Source organism: Ostrea edulis, chromosome 5 (assembly GCF_947568905.1).
Source record: "Ostrea edulis chromosome 5, xbOstEdul1.1, whole genome shotgun sequence".
NCBI classification, from domain to species: domain Eukaryota; kingdom Metazoa; phylum Mollusca; class Bivalvia; order Ostreida; family Ostreidae; genus Ostrea; species Ostrea edulis.
In genome coordinates, this window is record NC_079168.1 from 43,131,829 (window position 1) to 43,156,137 (window position 24,309).

Sequence of the window (24,309 nt, forward strand, 5' to 3'; positions counted from 1 at the left end):
TTACCAAAGGATGCTTTTTGCCAAGTTTGGTTGAAATTGGTCCAGTGGTCCTGGAGAAGAAGTCGAAAATGTAAAAAGTTTACAGATGGACCACACAGACAGACAACGGACAACAGGCGATCAGAAAAGCTAACTTGATCTTTCAGCTCAGGTGAGCTAAAAACCAATTGGGCATTTGTAACATGAAATCAGCAGCGAAAACAATTTGTATCAAGCACACTAAGTAATTCGACTACCCCCCCCCCCCCAATATGAAAAAGTGGGGGTGGGGGGGTGGGGTTGTAAACTAAGGTTTCTGATAATGCTAAAATCGACTTAGTCATCATCAAATACATAGGAATTGACGCTAGAATTTTAATTTTATCCCAATTAGAAGCTGAGATATGACAAGAAGTATAAAACCCGGCGGCCATTTTGAAAACTGTCATGGCAGCGACACTATTCATATCCAGAATGTCCAACAAGTGGATTCCTATTTCTGTATATCTGGACTACCAATTTTCACGTGTTGGACCATTCTAACACGCAGATGGCATCGACTTGCACAATTCTGACTTTGGCCTCCTGACTCATGTACGAAGTAGTAATTAATCTCGAGTGGAACGAGTTAACTATATTACGTTAATAGATAGTAAAATTAACTCGTACCCGACGTTACGTAGTTAATATCTGAAGGACATGATAACCCTTTATTTAATGGAGGTTTCAAACCGGCAAACTCTGACCTCAGATATCAATTATGCAAATTAACTCAGACACTGGGGGTTTTAGCAGCTCGACACTGAAAGTTTTAGCAGTCCTGTCGCAGCTATAAGATATTGTGAAACTTTTCTTGCAAAACTAATAACTGCATCTATCTCATCACATGCGATGTCTGCCAGAAACAGTACGATAGGGAAACAACAACCTTCGGAAATGGATCAACAACCACCGGTCCTCTGTCAGAACCAAGAAAGATTTACCAGTAGTTACACATCTCAATGGTAATAATCACCGATGGGAGAACATGACAGTAGCGGTTATTGACCATGATCAAAGTTGGTCAGATACCGAAATAAAGCAGAAGGAAAAATTCTAGATGCACAGGTTGAAGTAATTCGAACCTCGTGGTATCAATAACCCTACGGAATTTACCAGGATGAATACGGGCTAAACCTTTACTAGATTATGAGTTTTATAATAAAATATGATATATTGATATACAAAAAGATGAATATATATTTATAATATTATTTATCAATAAAAGTTTCATATCATGAAAACGTCTAATTCTGCGCAATTCCATGACTAAGCAGAATATACAATATACAAAGTTTTAGGGCAATCAGGGCAATCCAAAATGAAGACATTCTACCACTTCTAAAATTTAAAAGAGTCTTTGAAAAAATATATTTGTTACTGACAAACATTCCAGGTGTCACGTATATCTTGCATATATAATAGTTACACAAGGAACATGTAATTATTTAACTGGCAAAATCATTTCAAAAATTTCTTTTAGAGGTATTTTATTAAATGTTTCTTTATATATCTGTGCCAAATTTCATATAACAACGCCAGTTATATAGTGAAAAACTTCGAGAGTCTCAATAATTTCCGAACACGCCTGGTACGGCTGAGAATAGAATGTAAATATTAGAAAGTCATTTTTGAAAATACACGAAGGTACATGTATGAAGTGTGACGATTTAGGCCGGCATATTTGTCATGTAGCTCTTAAGTGCTCCATGAAGTATGCCAGTGTAACAATATATAGTTTTGAACGAGGTCACTATTCAATGTTACACCGGCGTAAATCGTCGATCGCACTTCTTACCCTCGAGTATTTTCAAAATTAATTTCCTTTTTAAAAAATCACTGGGAGACCGCGTACTTGAGAGTTTTCCGTAAATTGTCATCCACAAGCACGGGTTTCCCCATTACTCCTTTAGCCTATTTTAAACTGAGAATGAGGAAGATGTATATATATCCTAAAGCGAAACTGTGATATGAAGACTCGCTGATCTCGCTGATCTGCTCGGATGAAATGGCTTTTCTCAGGCGCATTTTTATTGTTGTTCTTGGATTTCTGGGACTATTAATATCAATTGGTTATCGATCTGTATTTTCTATGGTGATGGTCCATATAATCAAATCAAGTAAGAATCAAGAGGAGGGACCTTTTGGCCAGGTAATATATTAATCAAATTAATCAAAGATTGACAACTAAGTACATTTATTGGCATTATTTTCATTGTGTACATTTAAAGTATTAAAAATCAAAATGTATTTTTTATTGTACATAAACTATTATTTTTTTTCTTATTATAAAACATTAGATAGATACATATAGATATATTAGATAGATAGACCGTTCGGCCATTTAGGAAAGTATATGTTCCCTGGCCTGCTGAGGATGATATACCCGGGATAAACTAACGGTCAGTCGCAGACGTCAGATTGGCGTACGTTTTTGTGGTACGATTTTGATAATTCACAAAAAATCGGAAGTTTGAAGTTAGTAAAAAAAAAAAATGCCGTAAGTTTACGAGCGGGCCGAGGTTGTCATAGTTCTGCAATTGCTATGGCAACAATCTAAAAATAACAGTAGCAATACATATTTTATTGGAAGCGAAAATCAGAAACAAAAATAAGAAAGTCTCCCCAACGGTTTTTTCGCGATCGGTGCAATCCCCGACAGGACCTCGCAGATGTGGAACTAAGCTGGCAAAGGAATGCATTGAAATAGTGAAAAATGACATCAGACGACCCACCTGTAGAAGTTACACAGGTAACCGTACAAATGTGCAGATCTATCTTTAAGGTGGCTCACTACACCCAGAAATAGTTTCTCAAATCAGTACGAATTGACCTAATTATAAAAGATATAATGATATACAATTAGTATATATGCCAAAAAGGCAAAAATGTATATATACAAATTTGGATAAAAAACTCTGGGAGATTTGAACTCGATATCTGTGGTTCACTAGCCCAATGCTTTAACCACTGAGCTACGATGATGGACAAACAAGCTGATCAATACAAATAATTTCACAAAACATTTAAATCGCCATCTTGTGACATGGTGTCATACAGAGTATAAGCTTTAGTGTAGTGAGCTACCTTAAATATTATTTAGACTACTTCCACTCACTTTTCCACATCGCCTTGACTACTCAGCATTTGAATACTAAGTCTGATATCACGAAACTCGGTCGGTATCCTCATTTCTCCTTTTACATGCACGTCGCGCACGGTACTGGTGTTACTTTCATACGTGCATTAGAAAATGTTTCCGCTATGTTTACACAGTTGTATATTTTATGGATTATTAAAGTCTTATGCATCAATGGCAAGGAAAATATATAAATAATGATAATAGCTTATATAAAATATAATTTACACGCATTTCATTAGCAATAAATACACGCAGATGTCGTCATTTTTCGTTGTCCCGCGTTACATGAAATACGCATACACTTTATCCACAGATTAATAAAATGATTGATTTTGTCCCAAATAACGTAAGAATTGGTGTATGATTGTGACGTCCTTATCTAAAAACCATTAACCAATTACTTTAAACATTTAGTTCATAGAATTGATATAGCGACCTTAAAAATGGCAAAGACAGTGCCTGTCAGTGGTGTCCCGTGTTTGTAGATAGACTGCAAATGCAAATCATCATGACCAGTAGCACGCCTAATACAGGGGGAAGTTGACTATCCTTGTTACATTTATAATGTACATGTATCGTAGAGCACAATGTATACCAGTATTATAAAATTCTGAGTATATCCATGAAGTAGATTGATTTTATCGGTGTCCAGTGAAATGTCCTTATTCTACAAATACCGCGCTTTTTAAACAATTCTACCATTTTATGTCTTATTTCTAAGCATTATTCCAACGCGAATATTTTAATGAATATAACTTACAGAAAGTACATAAAATTTACTATATAGAATATACAACATTTCATTTTATCCCGCGTCCATTTAGGAAAACGAAAAGATACTTAATGTCCAAATAAATGTCCCATGTGATTTTGTCGCGCAATGACGCGACGTCAATGTACACAACCTACGTCTAGCTAAAACGTAAAATGTTGCTTTTATTATTTTTAAATGATCTAAATTAAAATGATTTTTAAAAATAGTATACAAGGTATTTAAGCTATAGCATGTGTATCTCATAGATATATTTTGCTCTAGATCTGGTACATATACTTTAATTGACTTTATCAAATGACAATTGTACAGACTACATTTTGTTGCATGTACTACTGTATGTCATCGTCGCAAACCACGGGTTATTGTTTCATTCTATTTCACAAACGTTTGTGAAATAGAATGAAACAATAACCGTGGTTTGCGACGATGTACTGTATGTATGCATATAAAAATTCAGCATTGAACAGATACACTTACGGTGTGTAAAACGTTGCAATATTATACAAATCTTGATTTATATACGAAACTCTTTAATCATATTCGATAATCTTGTTATTCATATATGAGAAAATTTTAATTATATTCGATAATCTTAATATTTATATGCGAAAATTTTGATTTATATTCGATAATCTTGTTATTTATTTACATTTGGTAACCTTGTTATTTATATTCGATAATTATATAAATCTCGATTTATATTCCATAATATTTGATTCGTATTTGATAATGTTGATGTACACATGCTAGATGTACGCATGGATTTAGTCATTATTGATTGTAGGTGAAATGCATAATTTCAAAAATTGATAAAAGAATTAGCTTCATTGACCATGACCTGACCTCGGATGTCTTAAATTTAACTAGAGGAGCTACTCTGCTAAATTTAAACTTTAATGAATATACAGCACTACCAGTCGTGAGACATTTGGCCTGAATTGAATAGTTGACCTTGCCCTAATATGCTGAATAAACCCAGTAGCTATGTCGAAGCTTGGGTGGCTGCCCTGTAAACCCCCATAGGCAGCTTAGCTAGCTGGATTAACAAGAGTGATACAAATTTGAATATTTATTAATCGTAATCAGAAACAGGGTGCAAATTTACATATATGGCGGAAAGGGTCGCGTGCAATTTTTTGTGGGGAACTGGGGAGGCGGCCAGTTTGACTACCAACGTAGGGGCAACACAGGGGGCCCTATGTGGACATAGGTGCCTGGACCTGAACGGGTGGTCACGTTCTAAGGGGGGAGAGATCTCTGCGCATCTCACCTGTCTCCTGCGTGCTACCTGGTTTAAAGAGCAAGTACAGAGCAAACTGTGGACCCTCCTACAGTTTCCAACATGCACCAGTCTGTAGTATTCCCTAGGAGGTGGATGTGAGCACAAGCACCAGAACGGTGGATATATATAGCGTGTTAGATCTTATGTACCCCCCCCCCCCTTCCAATGAATGAAAGATATATACATAAGTCACATATTAAATGAATTGAATGTCAAAATCTTGTTAGAGTATCAGTGGCGTGTTGAACAACCTCACTGTTGTATTTAGGACCCAGCTGATCTCTGGCGGGTGTGAGCGATTGCCCCTGGAATATTTCGCCCACATGCGTTGGTACTCCAGAAGAGTAGAGGAAGCCTCTCTCTCTCTCTCTCTCTCTCTCTCTCGTAGAGTAATATAAAAAAAAATCGCATATGAATATCAAGATTTCTCACATATAAATCAAAATTTCCGTCCGCATATAGATATCAAGATTATCGAATACAAATAAAGATTTCCGCATATGAATAACAATATCATTAGATCAAAAGTTCAACATCTGACAAAAAAATCTAAAGTCACACGGTTTTCACGAGACCACCCCTTCAAAACTAAATATGATATATATTGAAACTAACCGATTCGCAAGTAAAACATACGAGTATAAATAACACTCTGTATACCTTTTCTACTGTTTATTCACAAATGAAAGTGAACATTAAAACGTTAAAATGTAATATTATTTGGAAGTTTTTAACTCTCACTTCAACTCACCGTGGTTATTATTGTTATTCATTTATAAAGCGCAAAACTACATATACTTTCTATGCGCTGGTTGTTGTTTTTTTTTTTTTTCCACTATCTTCAGAGCGTGATCGATGTAGATCGATGACAGAAACGTACGGGAGTTTTTAAACCCCCCCCCCTCCCCCTTCCGTGTTTGGTATTAATAAAAAGTATTAAAGAGAGCAATGATTATTAAACATAGAGACTTGAGCAAGTCTATATATATCCTAGAAAAAACCAAAACTGATTTTTTTTACTGTGTTCAAATTTCTCAGAGGTCATATTCATAAGAATTGCAAGCCTTATTTCATGGGATGGTTACCTGTAAAATGCGAAACGAAATCGAAAGGAAACGAAATCTACCGAAGCAAAACGAAACCTACCGAAACGGGTACCCTTATTTCATACGACATGCCTACTGTTGTAGGCACGGTGAAATGAATACAGTACGTATACTTTGGAGTATTTCTAAGAATTCATAATTTTTATGAATGTACACTATACACGTACAAAGATTTATTTTCAATTTTTAAACATTAAATCATGCATGTGCTTTAGTTATGATATTACAGCTTGGAGATAATGAATTTGTTTAAAATGTGACGTTGCTTTGCCACAATTTATGACGTTACAAGTGTAACGTAAAGTGACACCAGTACCGTGCGCTTAGTGATGGCGATCAGGAAATGTTTAGAATTGATAAGTCTATTTCTTTTGTAACTCTTTCTATATTCTAGAATAAGTATTCAAATAAATGTATTAATTGATCCCAACACTCTAGTTGATAGTTACATGTAGATGTGTACATATGTACCGTGACACATCAAACTGAAATGATATCCATAACTATAGTCGGGAGAAAGACCCAAAGTTCAATGAAAACTAAATTCATATAGATTTCATCAAGAACTCACTTCCCCCATGAAAAGTAAGTATGGGGAATGCTGAACCAAATCAATTATCAAATTCAAGTACTAATAATTGCTGCAACAGCAAGTATTAGTACTAACAGTACTTATTAGTAACAGTACTAATAAGTATACTAATAATGAAGTACTAACAGCTGCAACAGTGTCTGTATAGCCCATATACATGTACTAGCCCCCATCCATAGAAGGGGATGTCAAGCACCCATTTAGTGCAATAAGTAGATATAGCCCCCTAAAGATATACAATAGTACACAGTAAAGGCCCCATAAATAGAGGGGAGAAGGAATAATAAAAGAGGGAGGGGCATGGCACGATTTCTATTAGCGTCTATAATTAAGGCTACATGTACTAAACCAAGAAGAGGTGTATTGATTGAAATATTGTGTGTTTAACGTTTCTCTCGAGGATTTTTCACTCATATGAAAACGTCACCAATACCGGTGAAGGGCTTCAAATTTAGGTCTATGCTCGGCACTTACGACCATTGAGTCTTTAGCATACCACACCTATACTATGACATGGGACATCCGTTTTTAAGGTCATCTCCGAGGACCCGTGACATTCACACCTGATGCCGAGTGTTTGGCAATAGAACTGTCACTACCTGTTTTCACGACTTCTGTCTATCGCGGCCGACCTTCCGCATGCGGGGCGTACGCTCTACCTCTAGACCACCGCGGCAGTAAAGAGACGTGTATCAATTGCAAAGTAAACCGAAAGAAAATTATGGATAGGAATTGGTGCAAAAATAAAGAACTCTCTCTCCTTTTATTTTTTTAACGACATTGGTAAAGTGAGAGTGAAAATGCAAGAATATTAGGGGGTTTTTTTAAAAAAAAAAAAGGGTTACAGTGTACCCCCCTTTTTTTGAAAAAAAAAAAAAAAGGTACGTGCCACGAACAAATGTAAACATACATGATACCCGATGTTTTAATTCGATTCTAAATGATGTGGGGAGGGAAAGAGAGGGAGAACTATAGCATCCCCCAATGATTAAATCTAGATCCGCGCGTTTTATCAGTCCCCTACCGACGAAGTCGAGGGGGACTTTAGGTTTGCGCTCCGTCCGTCAGTCCGGTTTTCCGCACTTTTTTCTCTGTTCTTGCAGATATTCATTTTATATTTGGTATGTTGCTTTGCCATAACAAGTTACAGATCAAGTTCGAATTTCGTTTCGGTCCGTTGATTTTTCACTTAGTTATGGCCCTTGGACTTAAAATATATAGCATTAATTATCAGTTTTCCAGACTTTTTTTGGTTGTGCTTGCAGATATTTATTTAATATTCGGTACATTGCTTTGCCATAACAAGTTACAGATTAAGTTCGAATTTCATCTCGTTCCGTTGATTTTCCATTAATTTATGGCCCTTGGAGTTAGAAAATTAGCATTAATTGTTAGTTTACATCCTAGTTTCTTATCTCTGTACATAAGAATACTAGACTCATTAAAACTTAGTAATACAACAATATAGCTAAATTATTCATGATCACCTACATTTCACAATTTATTGACTTGGTTAAAGACCTAAACCTAATTATAAATTTGTCTTTTTTCCTGGTCTAGTCTCTACTCGAATAGTAGTTGATTTCCAACCATTCCTATCCTGGTTCCCCAGTTCGCTTTTACCATAACCTACTTAATGAACTTTGAATATTGTTGTGGTACAGTAATTTTTGCAACCGGTAGGGGACTATGTATTGCCATGCAATACTCTCAGAATGCTTGTTCTGAATACATCTCCATTTACCTACTTGTATTATATATATATATATTTTTACATATCATGGTATACATGTATGTAGAGACCAACACATATTGATTCATCGTGTTATTTTTGTCTTCATTTTCATACAAATAAACTATGTATCAGTCATGTATCACGGACCAGGGACGTTGATGATCAAAAAATGAAAAGATGGAAAGGCGTAAAAGAAAGAAACGGACGAAAACAAGTGCCCAAAAAACCCCGAAATTGTACACACTAAGAACTTCTGCTGACCCATAAGCAGGCGTAGATTTAAACTAAGATGTGGTCTTGAATAAATATCTGCCTTTCTGTGTAACTTTAGTTTGCCTGATTTAATCCGGACTAAGCTTACCAGTGGTCGTTCGCCTTTCTGAGAAACAGGCCCCTGGAGAAATGAGTACCCAGGAGACCTGGTTCCCAGAATTTGGGTACGAGTTCTCCTAGAGAAGTCCATCTTCGCAGCCCAAGTGTCCGATTCGCTTACTCTAATGAAAGTAAACAAATCAGACACATGGCTTGCGAAAATGGAAGAAGTCGTATCCGGGTGCTACGTCTCCATAGGAAGCACCCAATCAACATTAGGGCACGATTCTTCTAGAGAAAAACTTCTTTGTTTTTATAGTAAATACTCTGGGTACGAGTTCTCCATAAGTCGTCCAACTTTCAGTCTCGGGAGCAGTTCTTATGCTATGCGAATGCAATGCCCTCTGGCGTTGAAGCCTAATAGGATTAACAAAGAAAGCTTCCTACAGATTGAATCTCATAAAATTGAGAATGTCAGGTTGTAAAATCTAAATTAGACTTTAAAATGTAACAAATACAAGAACACAATAAGCCGAGATGGAATTAAAGATGTCATATGTATTATAAACAAAGATGTAAGGAAAAAACAAGACAATTTTTGAAGCAAATGCAAATTTTAAATATAATAATGTGACACGAAATTACGGATGTCATGTAGCAAAATAAAATTTAGACTTAAGAATGTAAATTGAATTTAAAATGTCATATAGTAAAATCAAAGTTAAAATTAAGAATACAAGAAGGATGCATAGAATTATGATGGAAATTTCCTTCCATACGTTACTGGAATAAATTATAATTAACATGAAATTTCATGGTAATTCAACATGGTAACATGGCAATTCCCTTCCATACATTACTGGTATAATTATAAACTCTGTATTCTGAACCCGTACTCCCATTGTAAACTCTGTATAAACATACAGGTACCCGTGAATTATATGTATATTATCACTCTTTCAACTCTAAATTTACGCAGCATGATATTGGGATAAAGTTACACAGCGTTATATTGGAATAAAGTTACACAGCGTTATATTGGGTGGGATTGAATTAAAGGAGTGGAGTTCCAAGTGTCTGTGTATAAATACTGTATCATGTTGATTATATGGGGTCCATTTTTTTTCCAGGTGTTTGCACAAGAGGGTCATAAGCATAAGTTGTGCATTAGCAGGAAAACACCCGAGTACAGTAAATCAGACCATGAGAAAGAGATCATGGTGGTGCAGGACATCCAACCAGATCGTGATAATTCACTGCAACGTCAGAAACTTGTTCAACTCTTTATATAATGCTGAGGCCTTCTAGAACTTCATCTCTAAGCCATAAATAAAAGGACAGAATAATACATTGACCAGTATTTAGTAACATATCTATGGCCATATGCTGTGCATGATATAAAAACTAATAGCATTTTCCATGAGAAATTCAAGTTTCTGTTTTTTAAAGGAAACAACTTCTCGCAGTGTCTCTAAGAGCCTATGCTTGACTGTGGGATCTTGCTTCATCGGCTCAAGCAACTCCTGCTGGATCTCTTCATCAGCTCAAGCAACTCCTGCTGGATCTCTTCATCGGCTCCAGCAACTCCTGCTGGATCTCTTCATCAGCTCAAGCAACTCCTGCTGGATCTCTTCATCAGCTCAAGCAACTCCTGCTGGATCTCTTCATCAGCTCAAGCAACTCCTGCTGGATCTCTTCATCAGCTCAAGCAACTCCTGCTGGATCTCTTCATCGGCTCAAGCAACTCCTGCTGGATCTCGAGGAGCTTATCCACAGAAGAACCCTCTCCTACTATAAACAAAATCAATAAAAACATAAATTACTACACGTAGTATGAAATGCATTTGTTGATAGTAAACGACCTCTGAAACTCAGCGCATAAGTCAGTGTTCTTTGTATGTATTTCACATGTAACAATCTTTTCGTAAAATCTAACACACAGATGATGTATGTAACACATGTCCGCATTTTCTTATCTAGAAACATTTAACTGATTGACAAACAGATGCACAGACACTATTTAATGTTACATTTTTTAGTATACCATGCCAAAATAGTATCCACCTCTGCTTTATCCAGGGGTACGTGTTTGCCCAACTCTCTATTTTATATTGCTTATAGGAGTTATGAGATTGATCACTGTTCGTTATCTTCACCTTTCATCCAAGGTTTCGACAAATAGTGCATGACCCGAAGGGGAATTAATCTATCCTTTAACACAGATAGTTTTTCTTTATTTTATCACACCTGCTTGAATTTTGTTTTCATCTAAAAGATATGCATATATAGATCTAGGTGACGAATCGTTGATTAAATGAAGTTCCTGGGAATCTGCACTCTGTAATATCAACAATCACCCGCAACCACAGCGACTGTACATTTAACTTATTATTGAAAAAATAAGGATATGAACTGCTACGATTCACACCGGCATGAACTGTACTCCATGAAGCATAGTAAATTAGCGTTTCATAAAGTATGGTATATGCCGGCGCTTTTTGTCCCTCTTGAATCCCCACCCTAGATCAAGGGGAATACGTGCAGGTGCTTTCTTGTGAGTAATTTGACCATACCGATACAGTGTATTTTACAAGTCTTGATATAAATTCAAGTTACAGTGTTTACATTTGTATTTGAAATAAGAGCGAGTCCAAAATAGGAGTTCCCTAAACAATACACGCGCATGCTTGTGTACTTCAGCACGACCAATCATCTTTCATTCTAGGTTCTTATAGTATGCGCGTATGATGTAAACATCATTCCATTTTTCTCGTTCATTAGCCAATCAGAATACGCAATTTCCGATGCATTAGCTCTTCTGTGATGGAGTTACGTTCGGTATTGTATTGAACACATGGGTGGGTATTATGAAATACTCATAGACTTACTAATTTTATGTTTCCTTGCAGTTCAGATGGTTGCATGACACTTCGTGCTTAATTATCCTTTAGGCAATATAACGCAGCGATATTCAACAAAGGGAAACAACCATTGAACACGGATAGTTACGCGCGTGTGCAAGTAATGATTTTCAAATCGTCCAATCAAAATTTAGCACGCATACATGCAGGAGATGATAAGTAATGGCCTACATTTTTTGTAGTTACTCTACTCCCCTTACACCGGAAGTTGGGGGCGTGCTTACGATAGCGGTCCTAAGCTTCACATAAATTAGTAATCTCAACGAGATTCGTCGAGGCTGGATATTTGGACTGACGCCTCTTCCGAATCTCAGACCAGTGTCACATAAAGTGATTCGGGAAATGTTGCCTGAACTTCGGCCGCTTGTTGCGATTAAAATGGGTTAAATTGAATTTCTTGTCCGCTTCAACTTTTCGCCTTAGACATCCTATTAACTCCCTATCACAAAGAAACATGCATTTCTTACCTTTACAAGGAGTAAATCCCACAGTAATTCAAGTTGGCTATTTTCGAAGCCATTGCAAACGGCCACCATTTCATATTTTACCTTCTCAACACTGGAGAGTTCCGATATACTACTTCATGACAATTTGTACTATGATTGAAAATACAGAACTTACTGGTTGACAATTACTTTGTACAAAGCATTTAAGCATAAAAATTAAAAGCAATAAAAAGAAAACTGTGTAACATTTAATCAATCTATTTGAAGGCGTCCTAAACTATCGGAACTCTTCAGTGTTGAGAAGGTAAAATATGAAATGGTGGCCGTTTGCAATGGCTTCGAAAATAGCCAACTTGAAATTCTGTGGGATTTACACCTTTTAAAGGTAAGAAATGCATGTTTCATTGTGATAGGGAGTTAATAGGATGTCTAAGGCGAAAAGTTGAAGCGGACAAGAAATTCAATTTAACCCATTTTAATTGCAACAAGCGGCCGAAGTTCAGGCAACATTTCCCGAATCACTTTATGTGACACTGGTCTGAGATTCGGAAGAGGCGTCAGTCCAAATATCCAGCCTCGACGAATCTCGCTGAGATTAATAAATTAGTACTAACAAATAGTGTATAGTCAAGCTTACGTTACCAAATTCATTATTATGCTGAGTTTTAACAGGCTGTAATATATCTATGACAAAAACAAGGTTTAATTTCTTAAGATTTTCTGGAGAACACTTTTTTAAAATATGCACCTCGTCAAATTGTAGAGAAGGGGGGTGTTATAGGTGTATTTGACGTTTATTTTTGTTCAAATTATGCAATTAATACCGGTGATTTCAATAGTAATCTGTTTTAAAATAAACAGACACCTAGAATTATAAGCACAATGAAAGCATGTGATACTATCAGGCACGTACATGTAGCATCGTTATAAAGGGGGTGGGGGTGGGGGTGGGGGGGGGGTGAAGTTGACTTCATGATATGGCTTGAAAATTCTTGACAAGCAATTTTTTTTTAAATCCAAAGCTCGAGAAGGAATGCGGCAAGAGTTGATCTTTCAGTTCCATTCATCGGTTAAATTTTACATTCCACTACCATTCACGACAATGCTGTTTTTTTAAAGAGGGGGGGGGGGGTCCTACATGTATCTATATAGATCTATCTCTGCACGTAAAAATAGCCAACTTTGTATGTAATAAAAGGGGCAGACCCATTGTTGCTACGAGCCTGATGATTGTTTTTGTGCTCATTTGAGTAACTGAAGTGCAAGAAGAAGTGCAAGTTGATTTACACAAAATCTAACTTTCAACAGATTGAATCACACGCGAAATTTTTTAACAAAAATATTACACTAGAGATACCAATTCGAGATAATTAACATGCTTTGTGTATTGGCACCTGGTGTACATTTAGCAACAAGTAGTTTTGTGAAACGATAAATTGATCATGTACATGTATACGTTGGTGACTTTGGTTGTATATGTGTTTTTAGGCATATATTATTGCATGGTTTTTGTGTGTGTGTGTTTTGGTTGTCGAATATATTGATAAAAATTAATAATGAAGAATTGCAGCTTTACTGAGAACATCATGATTCTGATCTAAAGAAATCGAGGACTAGTTAGTATTTGTAAACATGCTTTGTTGCATCATGACCATACATTGCTTACGAGAAAACCACACAAGGGACACATATAAATGTAATCAGTGACTAAAATATTTTGTCCAGTTATAAGTTATACTATTTTTAAGTCACTACACTTAATTCTTTAAAAAATTCCTTACCTGGCAATTGATTGCCATCAAAAATTGTAAATTTTCTATTTATTCCTTATATGACACCGTCAACTGAGGACCGCAATATGCTGCACGCCCTCTGTAATCAGAAAGAAATAACTCACATAGCAGTTTGAAAAATATAGGCCATTTTGACAATTATATACCTGTGCTATGAATCATTCAGAGCAGAGTTCTTAACGTTTTAGTATTATGCATTCGAAACGAAACACAGGTGCATACGTGTTCAGGTTGGTAATTTTTACCATGCCAATCAATTAAGAGACCCAATATGAACCCATGACTTAACTTTCAAATAATTTCATAGACAAACAAAAAAGTTTGACTGATTCCAGAGTTAGTGTACCGCAAATCCAATGCACGTGCATGCATGTTCAGACAAAATGACATTCGTACTGCACATCTACAGATACTAATCTGTCATCCTGAAGAGTTTCATCTGAATGCTTTTAGTAGTTTCCGAGAACACCCCAGACAAAATTTAAGACGTAATATAGGTATTGATTGCTACTTCGCAAAACGCCTGGCACTGAGAAGTGAGAATTACGCCTGGAACTGAGAAGTGAGAATTACGGGTTTTTCGAATATGACCTTAATTAAAGGCGGAGGTCGCGGCAGGCGTTGGCATGTTAAATAACCCTCACTGCTACGGCCTTGACCACTAAGCATACATGTAGGTCTATGGTACTTCACCACAGCCGGTGACCTCTCAGTATGTTTGAAAAATTCTCGAAAGGACATAAAAGATCTATAGCGTCTTATGAAGAAACACAGTAAAAAAAAATATGATATGTTCCCAAACTTCGTTTGGGGGACATGGATATTATATGATATTGATACTTCAGGTCAAAACGATGCTTTAGCTACAGAAGAACAAGAAGTACAATATTCACCAAATACGGAACTCTCTCTCTCTCTCTCTCTCTCTCTCTCTCTCGTTTTGCAATGTTGAGGTGGGAACAACATATATATAGTCTGGCTACTACAGGCACTTTATGCGCCCACGTTCAGAGCGAAACCATACGTGCTTACGCTTGATTGAAGAGGGCGGAGGTGCGTCAACTGTCTATGGCAACATTAGCGCACAGACTAACGGGAGAAATGAAATGAGATGGAATATAGATAAAGAAATAGGACTTGAAATTTCTAATTTTATACCAGATACCGGTATGTCTTTTGATCCGCATGCCATCCTGTATTAATAGCCCTTTACGCAATTTAACGTGTATCACGGTCTTGTCTCAATATTATTCCATCACTTGGGGATCCGGGTTAGAATAGGTCCTCAGTACCCCCTTGCTTGTCGTAAGAGGCGACTTAATGGGTCGGTCTTTTGGATGAGACCGCAAAGACCGAGGTTCCGTGTCACAGCAGGTGTGGCACGAGAAAGATCCCTCCCTGCTCAATGGCCATAAGCGCCGAGCTTAGGCCTAAATTTTGCAGCCCTTCACTGACAGTGGTGACCTTTCCATGTGAGTGAAATATTCTCGAGCGTTAAACAATATTCAACCAATCAATATTATTCGTTTTGCAAAACTGACCTCCAGTTTAGCACAAGTAGCCTGCGTTGTGTGGCCCCTCTTTTGATCGAACTTGTATTTCTTTACCCAGGGATACTTTGTGGCAAATCTAATTGAAGTATCACACCTTCAATCAGTAATTCAAAGTCTGTGTCTTATGCATAGATTTCAGAAGTTTGTTTTCAATCAGACTGATTATTGACAGAAAATTTTCATTTCAGTGCAATGGGAACGGAACCTCTCGGGACTTTTTGGTCACTGGATGGAGTGTGGCAGAGTCACAATACTTTCAGACAGCTTATTTTTTCGGATCATTCATCATGCAGTTACCTGGGGGATACTTGGCAACTCGTTTTTCACCTAGAAGGTACAGCTCAATGACTAAACATACCAGTATCATCCATGCCATTGTAGTAAAATGCATTAGGATTCACGCTGACGTACTCCCGCTTCATGAAAAGTACGCCGACTTGAAGCGTTGCGGTTCTCATGTAATTTCAAAAGTGAAATTTATTTCTTATATTTAGGTTATGAAAATAAAATGAAGATGAATATTTTACCAAAATGCCATGTGATTCGTGTTTTTCAATATTTGCCCCCTGGAGAGAAAATTAGCAAAATTAAACATCATTCGCGCTTTTGTCTCAGTACCCTTAATCAATTTTCCCCCAAGATATCCTAATCTTCCACAAATTGTCCTTTTGGTAAACATTGATTTATAAGATTTGGTAAAAACACTAATCGAATTCAAACAGTTTTAGAGGTAGGAATTTTCACGGAAGAATATTAACTTTATCATCAATTAATGTTGCGTAAATTACCGATTTTGTGTAGATCGGAATGTCTGCGATTTGGGTTTTTGTAAAGACTACCTTCATGTTTGTCTAGTTGCTAGAATGGATGAATATTCATGAAAGGTGAAAATAAAGAACAGTAATCAATCTCATAACTCCTATAAGCAATGCAAAATAGAGAGTTGGGCATAGACCCCTGGACACGCCAGAGGTAGATCAGGTGCCTAGGAGGAGTAAGCAGCCCCTGTCGATCGGTCACACCCGCCATGAGCCCAATATCTTCATCTGATGAATGAGATGAAATTGTGAGACATGTTCATGTAGATAAATCGGTAGAGCGCTCACATTGTGATCCGAAAGTCGTGGGTACGAACTCCTACCGAGTCGCACATGAAAGGTTGATCTTCCTTCGCCCGGGGCTCAGCATTGGAGATATGAAAGCAAATAAAACTTTATATAATAATTTTTGGGTTTTGATCTAGACCTGTAAAATTAGCATGAAGTCATGAAAGATATCCAGAGAACTACATGTCTTTGAAATGGGAAGCGGAGTAATGAAACTCGACAGTCTTCATTCACTGTACATTTTTGTACCACTTTGATGAAATAAAATTTTGTGTGTTACAATTCGGTATATTTGTGACATACAATACTTTTTATATCGTGCTCGACATCTTATCTGATGTTTAACGTTATTTATTAGAAGCATTACCTACAATGGATCATCGTTGTAGAAGTAATATATATGTATGTCTGCATGTTAGACTAAATTATCCACTTATTTGCATTACAATCCCCCAAAATGCCAACAATTTCGGTATTTATTCTTTATACGTGTATTATCATTTTATACTTTGAACTTTTTATGTCGAATCAAAAGGTTTGTGATTTTATCGATATGTATATTACATTGAAATGATAATTTTTTGGTAAATGTATGCTAGGTAAGGAAATTTCTCATTGGCCTGCCAACGGCGTACACGAGTGCATTGATCGTGTTGCTCACCTATACAGTGGTATATTATGATTAAATAATTGAAAACTGTATACATATAATGAATAAGGGTCAAATACATTGCAGAGTATGCGGACTGTCCATCATGATCAGCAGCGTCTTAATGATTGTGCTGCCGTTCCCGATCCGGTATATAGATAATCCGATTCCTGTTTTTGTCATTCGTTTTCTACAAGGTCTAGTAGAGGTATTAAGAGTTTGGAATTTATATTTTCAATTATAATTATGCACTCATGCATATGCAAAGTTTGGGAGACATTTTCCGGAGAAAACTTTTAAATGTTTAATCACATGGATAAAAAGTTTGATTATCTCCTGACAGGGTTGGTCTGTTCCGGCGATGAATGGCGTTATATCTGCTTGGGCTCCCAAGTCTGAGAAAAGTCGAATGGTCACCTTTGTGTATGCAGGTAAACGTAATATGAAAATGTAGCTTATATATCGGATGATCAACCGAAACATTGGACGGAAAACAACGTCAAATTGCGATGATACAATTTTTCAATTGATAATATAATCATCCAAAGAAGAATGTTAAATCATTTTTTTTATCAATTAATGCTCTTAATTGATTAATGAAACCATAACTACTACTTCTATGAGATGAAAAAGTTGCGAACAATACCCTGTGGTGTGACGTTACTGTATTTGGTATATTACTAATATATGTTTCCTCCCTAATAAACCATTAGAAAATTCATAAAGCTTCATATGTTTAACAGACTTTCTGAAAGTTCTCTTTTTTTAAAATCTTCATGTAGCATGTCCTCTTGTTGTTGAAAAACTCAAGCATTTTCCCCCTCAAAGTATCTCTAGTACAAGCAATATCTCTTGAGATCTTTGGCATTTATGTATTCTCCTTCATTAATTCAAACATTAGATTTTAGCCATTGTTTTGATTTTATTATTATTATTTTTTTCTTTGAGAGAAGACAAATATTCTACTATATAATAGCATACTGTTTAGATAATTGAAGTTTGTCTAAAAATATGTTAGTTAGACTTATTCGAACCATAAACTATATAACATTAATTGTCCAAATATGACATTGCAATATAGTGACGAAGGTAATTCTTCGTGAATACGTGTATCAATACATTCTGATATCCGAAACAAAACCGGATGGCTGCAATGTGAAGAGGAAACATTGTTGTCCTTCAAGGGCAAAATCTGTATATACTGGGCTGGTTTGGGTTTTTTTTGGGGTGTTTTTTTTTTTTTTTTTTTTTGGTAATTGTTTTATTGGGGGAGGGGGTCTTTTTCTCTCCAGGTAAAAATTTCAAAGCCTCCTCTAATCATGTACATTTTTATTTTCGAGGTGAAATAATACATAGGAAATATTCTATGCTACGATACCGTGAATGATTACCAAGCATTATTTAACTGTTTAATTATACCCTCTAATTAACTGTATAATTATACCCTAGATGCTCTAGACATACTGCAGAAATGTTTTATATATATAGCTTTAGCTTTTATGTAGATCGGAAATTTCCGAGACAACTCTCATATTTGTGTAGTTGCATGTATGACCACATGTGCATACCCATTCCCGAGATGGAATACTGGTAAATCGATAGAGCGCTCGTTTCGTTGTCGGAGGTCCTGTGGGTTGTTTTTTTTTTTTTTTTGGGGGGGGGGGGTGTTTTGTTTGTGTGTTTCTGTTGGGGGGGGGGAGGGGGTCTTGTTGTTTGTTTTTGTTTTGGGTTTTGGGGGGGGTGAAAACCGGTTACTCTAGACCTAATTCATTTTAAAAGGTGTGGGCTGTTCCTTTGTCAAGTGTTCGGCATTTGAAGTTGCTGTCGGACCTTAAAAACCGAGGCTCCATATCACGGAAGACGTTAGTGCGACAAAGAAACCTCACTGCTAATGGCTAAGAGCGCTTAGATTAGTTCAAAAGTGACACTTCATCTATGGCTGATGACATCTCTAAATGAGTGAAATGTATTTACAAGACAAGCACGTGATTACATACATGTATATAGGTTTCCTCATTGTCTGGAAACAATTTCTGAGTTCGAATTATGTCAGAAATCATAGAAACTTTCTCCACTAGGGGCGTATCTGAGTCCAGCCTTGGCCATGGTGATTACTGGCGTGACGGCGTGTTGGATTTCCTGGAACACAAGCTTCTTTCTCTACGGTAAATATAACCATTATACTCCTTCCACTGAGGTTATGTCTCCATCCCTCTCTCTCTCTCTCTCTCTCTCTCTCTCTCTCTCTCTCTCTCTCTCTCTCTGTGTGTGTGTGTGTGTGTGTTTATTTGTCGATTTTTTCACTCAAAATTTAACAATAGAAAGTTTTGATAACGGACAAGACATGATTGAATTTTTGGAGTTATCTGTGTTACATACAGGAAAAATAAGAGAGCCTGGTTCTTTTGTTACACATGCTCTGATGTACAATAATTTTACTCCTGTTTGTATGTACCCGTATTTTCATTCTACTTTCATTTCTTTGTCGGAATTCCCAGCCGTTAAAATAGACTTCTATATTTATCAAGATTCACACACGCATTGTTCACAACTGCATCGATTCATGAGTAAATGAATATCATTATAATTGGTAAAGATATCAAAGGCAAGAAACATTGGAAATGTAAATATTCAAATATATTCCACCCCATTTATGATCCGACTTAGTCAGTAATGTAATAGTGAGATAACTATTATGTTGTACCTGCAGGTGGACTCGGGTTTATTTGGTCCATCATTTGGATATGTGCAATTTACGACACTCCCGATCTTCATCCAAGCTTACACAAATCGGAAGCGGATTTATTTGGAAAAGAGGGTGCTAAAGTCTTTAAAGGGTCATACGGAGTGGTAATGTGTAACTAAAAAAGTTAATGATGAAAAATTAATATTTATTCATTCTTTGAAATAATTTTGTATATGGATATGTTGAATTACAATAATTATGACATTATTTACCTTTTTCTAGGCTCGAAAAATTCCTTGGGGTAAAATTTTACGTTCACTACCTGTTTGGGCCATCATGTTTGGAAGCTTTTGTCGAAACTGGATCTTCTCCATGATGATTACACAAATCCCGCAGTATTTTAAAGATGCCTTCAGAAAGGATATTGCAACGGTGAGTCGGAATATGTTCTCTGAGTAATTTAAATCACATGTAACTTAAATCACATATCAATGCAAACGTTCCTACGGCAAATTAAACATCAAATATTTATTTTGCCTTGATATCACTACAAATTGTAATTATATGACGTCAAATACACTGTTTACACCAACTGATTTATATTCCCCACATTAGATAAATCGACGTATCAAATATCTAACGTTGTGTTGTAAAATGGTAAGGGTCTTTGCTAGTCTCAACGGCCACACCATGCACACCGTAAAACATAATTGCAATCTCTCTCTCTCTCTCTCTCTCTCTCTCTCTCTCTCTCTCTATATATATAGGTTGTATATGAGGGCGAGTCCATAAGTAACCAGCCTATCCCATTTCCGATTGACCGAGACGGTCACGATTTTCATGCCTTGTTTCAATACATGTTTTATACCTGGGTACAAAATTGCACGCGTATCGAGTCATTCTTTAATAAGATATTGAACGTCAAACATGGGTAAGTGATGCAAAGGCATGCTTTTCATCTAAAGTTGAGTACCGTGCTATAATTCGGTACTTGTATTTAAAAGGTAAAACAGACAAGGAGATACACGGCGAATTAGGTCTTCTGCATCATCCCATGCTCAGGTTGAATTCTGGGTAGGGGAATTCAAACGCGGTAGAACGTCTTTAGAAGATGAAGCCAGGTCTGGATACCACCGACGAAGAAATGTGTAAGAAAGTTCGGGATCTGGTATACTATGATAGGCGAATTCAGGTGGAAGAAATAGCGCAGGCATTAGGCATTTCACATGGTAGCGTTTCAACAATATTACATGATCGTTTAGGTAGCGCAAGCTAACAGCCCATTGGGTCCCCAAATCCCTTAGCGATGAGCAAATGGCAACCAGAGCATCAGTATGCAGCGCCTTGTTGAAGCGATTTAGGTCAAAAGATGATTTTCTTTTGCATCTGGTGACTGTAGATGAGACTTGGGTTCATTATTATGAGCCAGAGAATAAAGCTCAGCGTCGTCAGTGGGTAGGGCATGGGTCCCTGGGCCCAAAGAAGTTTAAGACGCAACCATCTGCTGGCAAGGTGGTGGCCCCAGTATTTTGGGACGCAAAAGGCGTTATTATGTTGGACTTTTTACCCAAGAGAAGTACAATAACTGGAGTGTACTATGCAAACTTGATAGAACAGCTGAGAACCGGCATCCGTAAAAAACGACGAGGTAAACTCTCTAAAGGTGTTTTGCTGCAACAGGACAATGCGAGAGTCCACACTTGCAAAGTTGCAATGGATGCTGTAGAGCGAAAATGGGTATGAATTAATACCACATCCTGTCTATTCGCCTGACCTAGCTCCTAGCGACTTCTTCCTATTCTCAAACTTGGAAAAAGATATCCGTGGACGTCATTTCTGGTCTGACGAAGAAGTCGTGACGGCAGTTGAGGAGTGGGTCAATGGAAAGGACCCTGACTTTTTTCAGATCTGGGCTGATGGTACTTGAACACCGTTGGTCTAAATGCATCACACTAGAGGACAATTACATCGAAAAAGAAGAAGTGGATCTCAACCGGAAATAAGTTAGGTTGGTTACTTATTGACTTGCCCTCGTATATAAACAAAATAAAAATGAGAATGGTGAGCGAGGATTGATTGATTGAATATTGTTTAACGTCCCTCTCGAGAATATTTCACTCATATGGAGACGTCACCACTGCCGGTGAAGGGCTGCAAAATTTAGGCCTATGCTCGGCGCTTATAGTCATTGAGAAGGGAGGGATCTTTATCGTGCCACACCAGCTGTGACACGGGACCTCGCTTTTTGCGATCTCATCCGAAGGACCGCCCCATTTAGTCGCCTCTTACGACAAGCAAGGGGGTACTGAGGACCTATTCCAACCCGGATCCCCACGGGATGTGAGCGAGGAAGATGATCCTAAAGGAAATTCGGAACATGGATATGCATTATGCTTTTAGCACTGAGTGATTTAGACAGTAGCTAAGTGAAAGTACGATTCACGGTAGGCAATGTTCGGAATATTTCTCTGATGAAAAGCGTTCGTCTCATACATGTAGCTGTCGATGAGCCCTCTGTAATTAAGAACTTATCTTTGTCCAAAACAACAGTCGAACCTTTGTCTTTTTAATGACAATATTTTCTCGGTCTTTTAATGTTTGCAGTGCTGATTTTTCTTCTTTGTTGAGGTTATCTCGGGTCAAATTTGGTTCTGAAAGGATTTGGCAATTTCTTCCCCATCCGGTTTGGGTTTAGCCACACGAATCTACTGTATATGCTCTACTCTTACTACATTCCAAAAGCTAGGACAAATCCTTAAAACTCATCTGACGAAGAGGGGATATGATGCTTGCAAGGTACAATCTGCAACTGATTAGATGTCCAGGTATGACCAATAGTCCCTCCTTTAATACAAAGAAAAACCTCAAAATGTAACGATTCCACTAGTCATAACTTTCCATCCCGCCCTTGATTACCCCAACAGTGTTCTGAGAAAACAATTGTCCATTATGTATTCCAACAAATGAATGGCTGATGTCTTCAAGAAACCCTCTATGGTATCATTTAGACGCTCCCAGAAACTTTAAGGGCATGTTAGTGAGGACAAGACTGGGTAACCCTTTACCCAATGGAGAGTTCAAAACATGCTCAGACGTCAGATGTCAATTATGCAAATATAGCTCAGACACTGAACTTTAGCAGTACTGTTACTGGTCACGGTTACAAAATATTGGGAACATTTTTCCTGTAAAACTAATAACTGCACTTATCTTATCAGCTGCGATGTCTACCAGAAACAATATGAAAGGTGAAGATAACGAACATTGATCAATCTCATAACTCCTATAAGCAATACAAAATAGATAGTTGGGCAAACATGGACCCCTGGACACTCCAGAGGTGGGATCAGGTGCTTAGGAGGAGTAAGCATTCCATGTCGACCAGTCACACTATGTAGGAGAAATAACAGACCTCCGCAAACGGGACAACAACCAACGGTCCACTGTCAAAACCAAGAAGGATTTACCAGTAGCTACACATTTCAATGACAGCAAACACCAATGCGAGGTCATGACAATAGTGGTTATTGGTCATGACCTGTATTGGTCAGATGTCCAGAGAAATCAAATGAAACTATTCAGGATGCACAGACTGACGTCATTTGATTCGCAAGGTATAAACAAGAGTGAATATGGGCTAAACCTTTAACAAATTTTGAGCTCCAACTACCTGTTTGATCATGTCCACAACATCATAACCATATTTTATTTCTAACTTTTAAACCTGTTTACTAGTTTTACGTGCTAATATACTTTTATAATATTTCTGTTTTACGGGACTGTGTGTCAATCGTATTTTTCTACCTTTTGTACGCACCCTTCATGGCAGAATAATCCATCACTTCACTTGGACATGACACGACAGTAATCTGAATTCTTTGTTCAGTTAAACTTTTGTGATTCTTTATTCTCCTCTCCAAGACATGATCAATGCAGGTAGTCCTGATGATCATTTGACTTTCTAGGCTGTTAATGCTTTGTTTCATGAATTGGTCTACTTTGTTTACTTTCCTTTGTCCTTTTGACTTCCTGCTTTTTTCTGCAGTGCTAATTAAGGCATCTTACTGAGTGCAAGACGAGTTTTGTGCACCGATGATCATCCTCTCGTCCTCGTGTGAGGATAACTATGTCAGCACTATCTCTTCGCGCTTTATGGATCAACCCAATGGACGAATAGAATATCAATTCAAATA

General features: G+C 37.2%; 1 protein-coding gene across 2 annotated transcripts in view; it reads left to right on the forward strand.

Moving 5' to 3' along the window:
• The first annotated feature begins 1,893 nt into the window (after nucleotides 1–1,893).
• The window catches only part of LOC125650364 (vesicular glutamate transporter 1-like), a 28,111-nt gene continuing 5,695 nt past the window's right edge, over nucleotides 1,894–24,309 (forward strand). Inside the window, exons 1-7 of one of the 2 annotated variants that reach the window (XM_048878597.2) lie at nucleotides 1,894–2,170; nucleotides 15,864–16,009; nucleotides 17,518–17,638; nucleotides 17,774–17,861; nucleotides 19,509–19,595; nucleotides 20,141–20,280; nucleotides 20,399–20,548. In XM_048878597.2, coding sequence (XP_048734554.2) covers nucleotides 2,027–2,170; nucleotides 15,864–16,009; nucleotides 17,518–17,638; nucleotides 17,774–17,861; nucleotides 19,509–19,595; nucleotides 20,141–20,280; nucleotides 20,399–20,548 — 876 coding nt within the window. In that variant the 5' untranslated portion in view covers nucleotides 1,894–2,026. Of the gene's footprint in view, nucleotides 2,171–10,411; nucleotides 10,858–15,863; nucleotides 16,010–17,517; nucleotides 17,639–17,773; nucleotides 17,862–19,508; nucleotides 19,596–20,140; nucleotides 20,281–20,398; nucleotides 20,549–24,309 lie in introns of those variants that run through there. The other variant, XM_048878598.2, reaches the window with a different exon arrangement.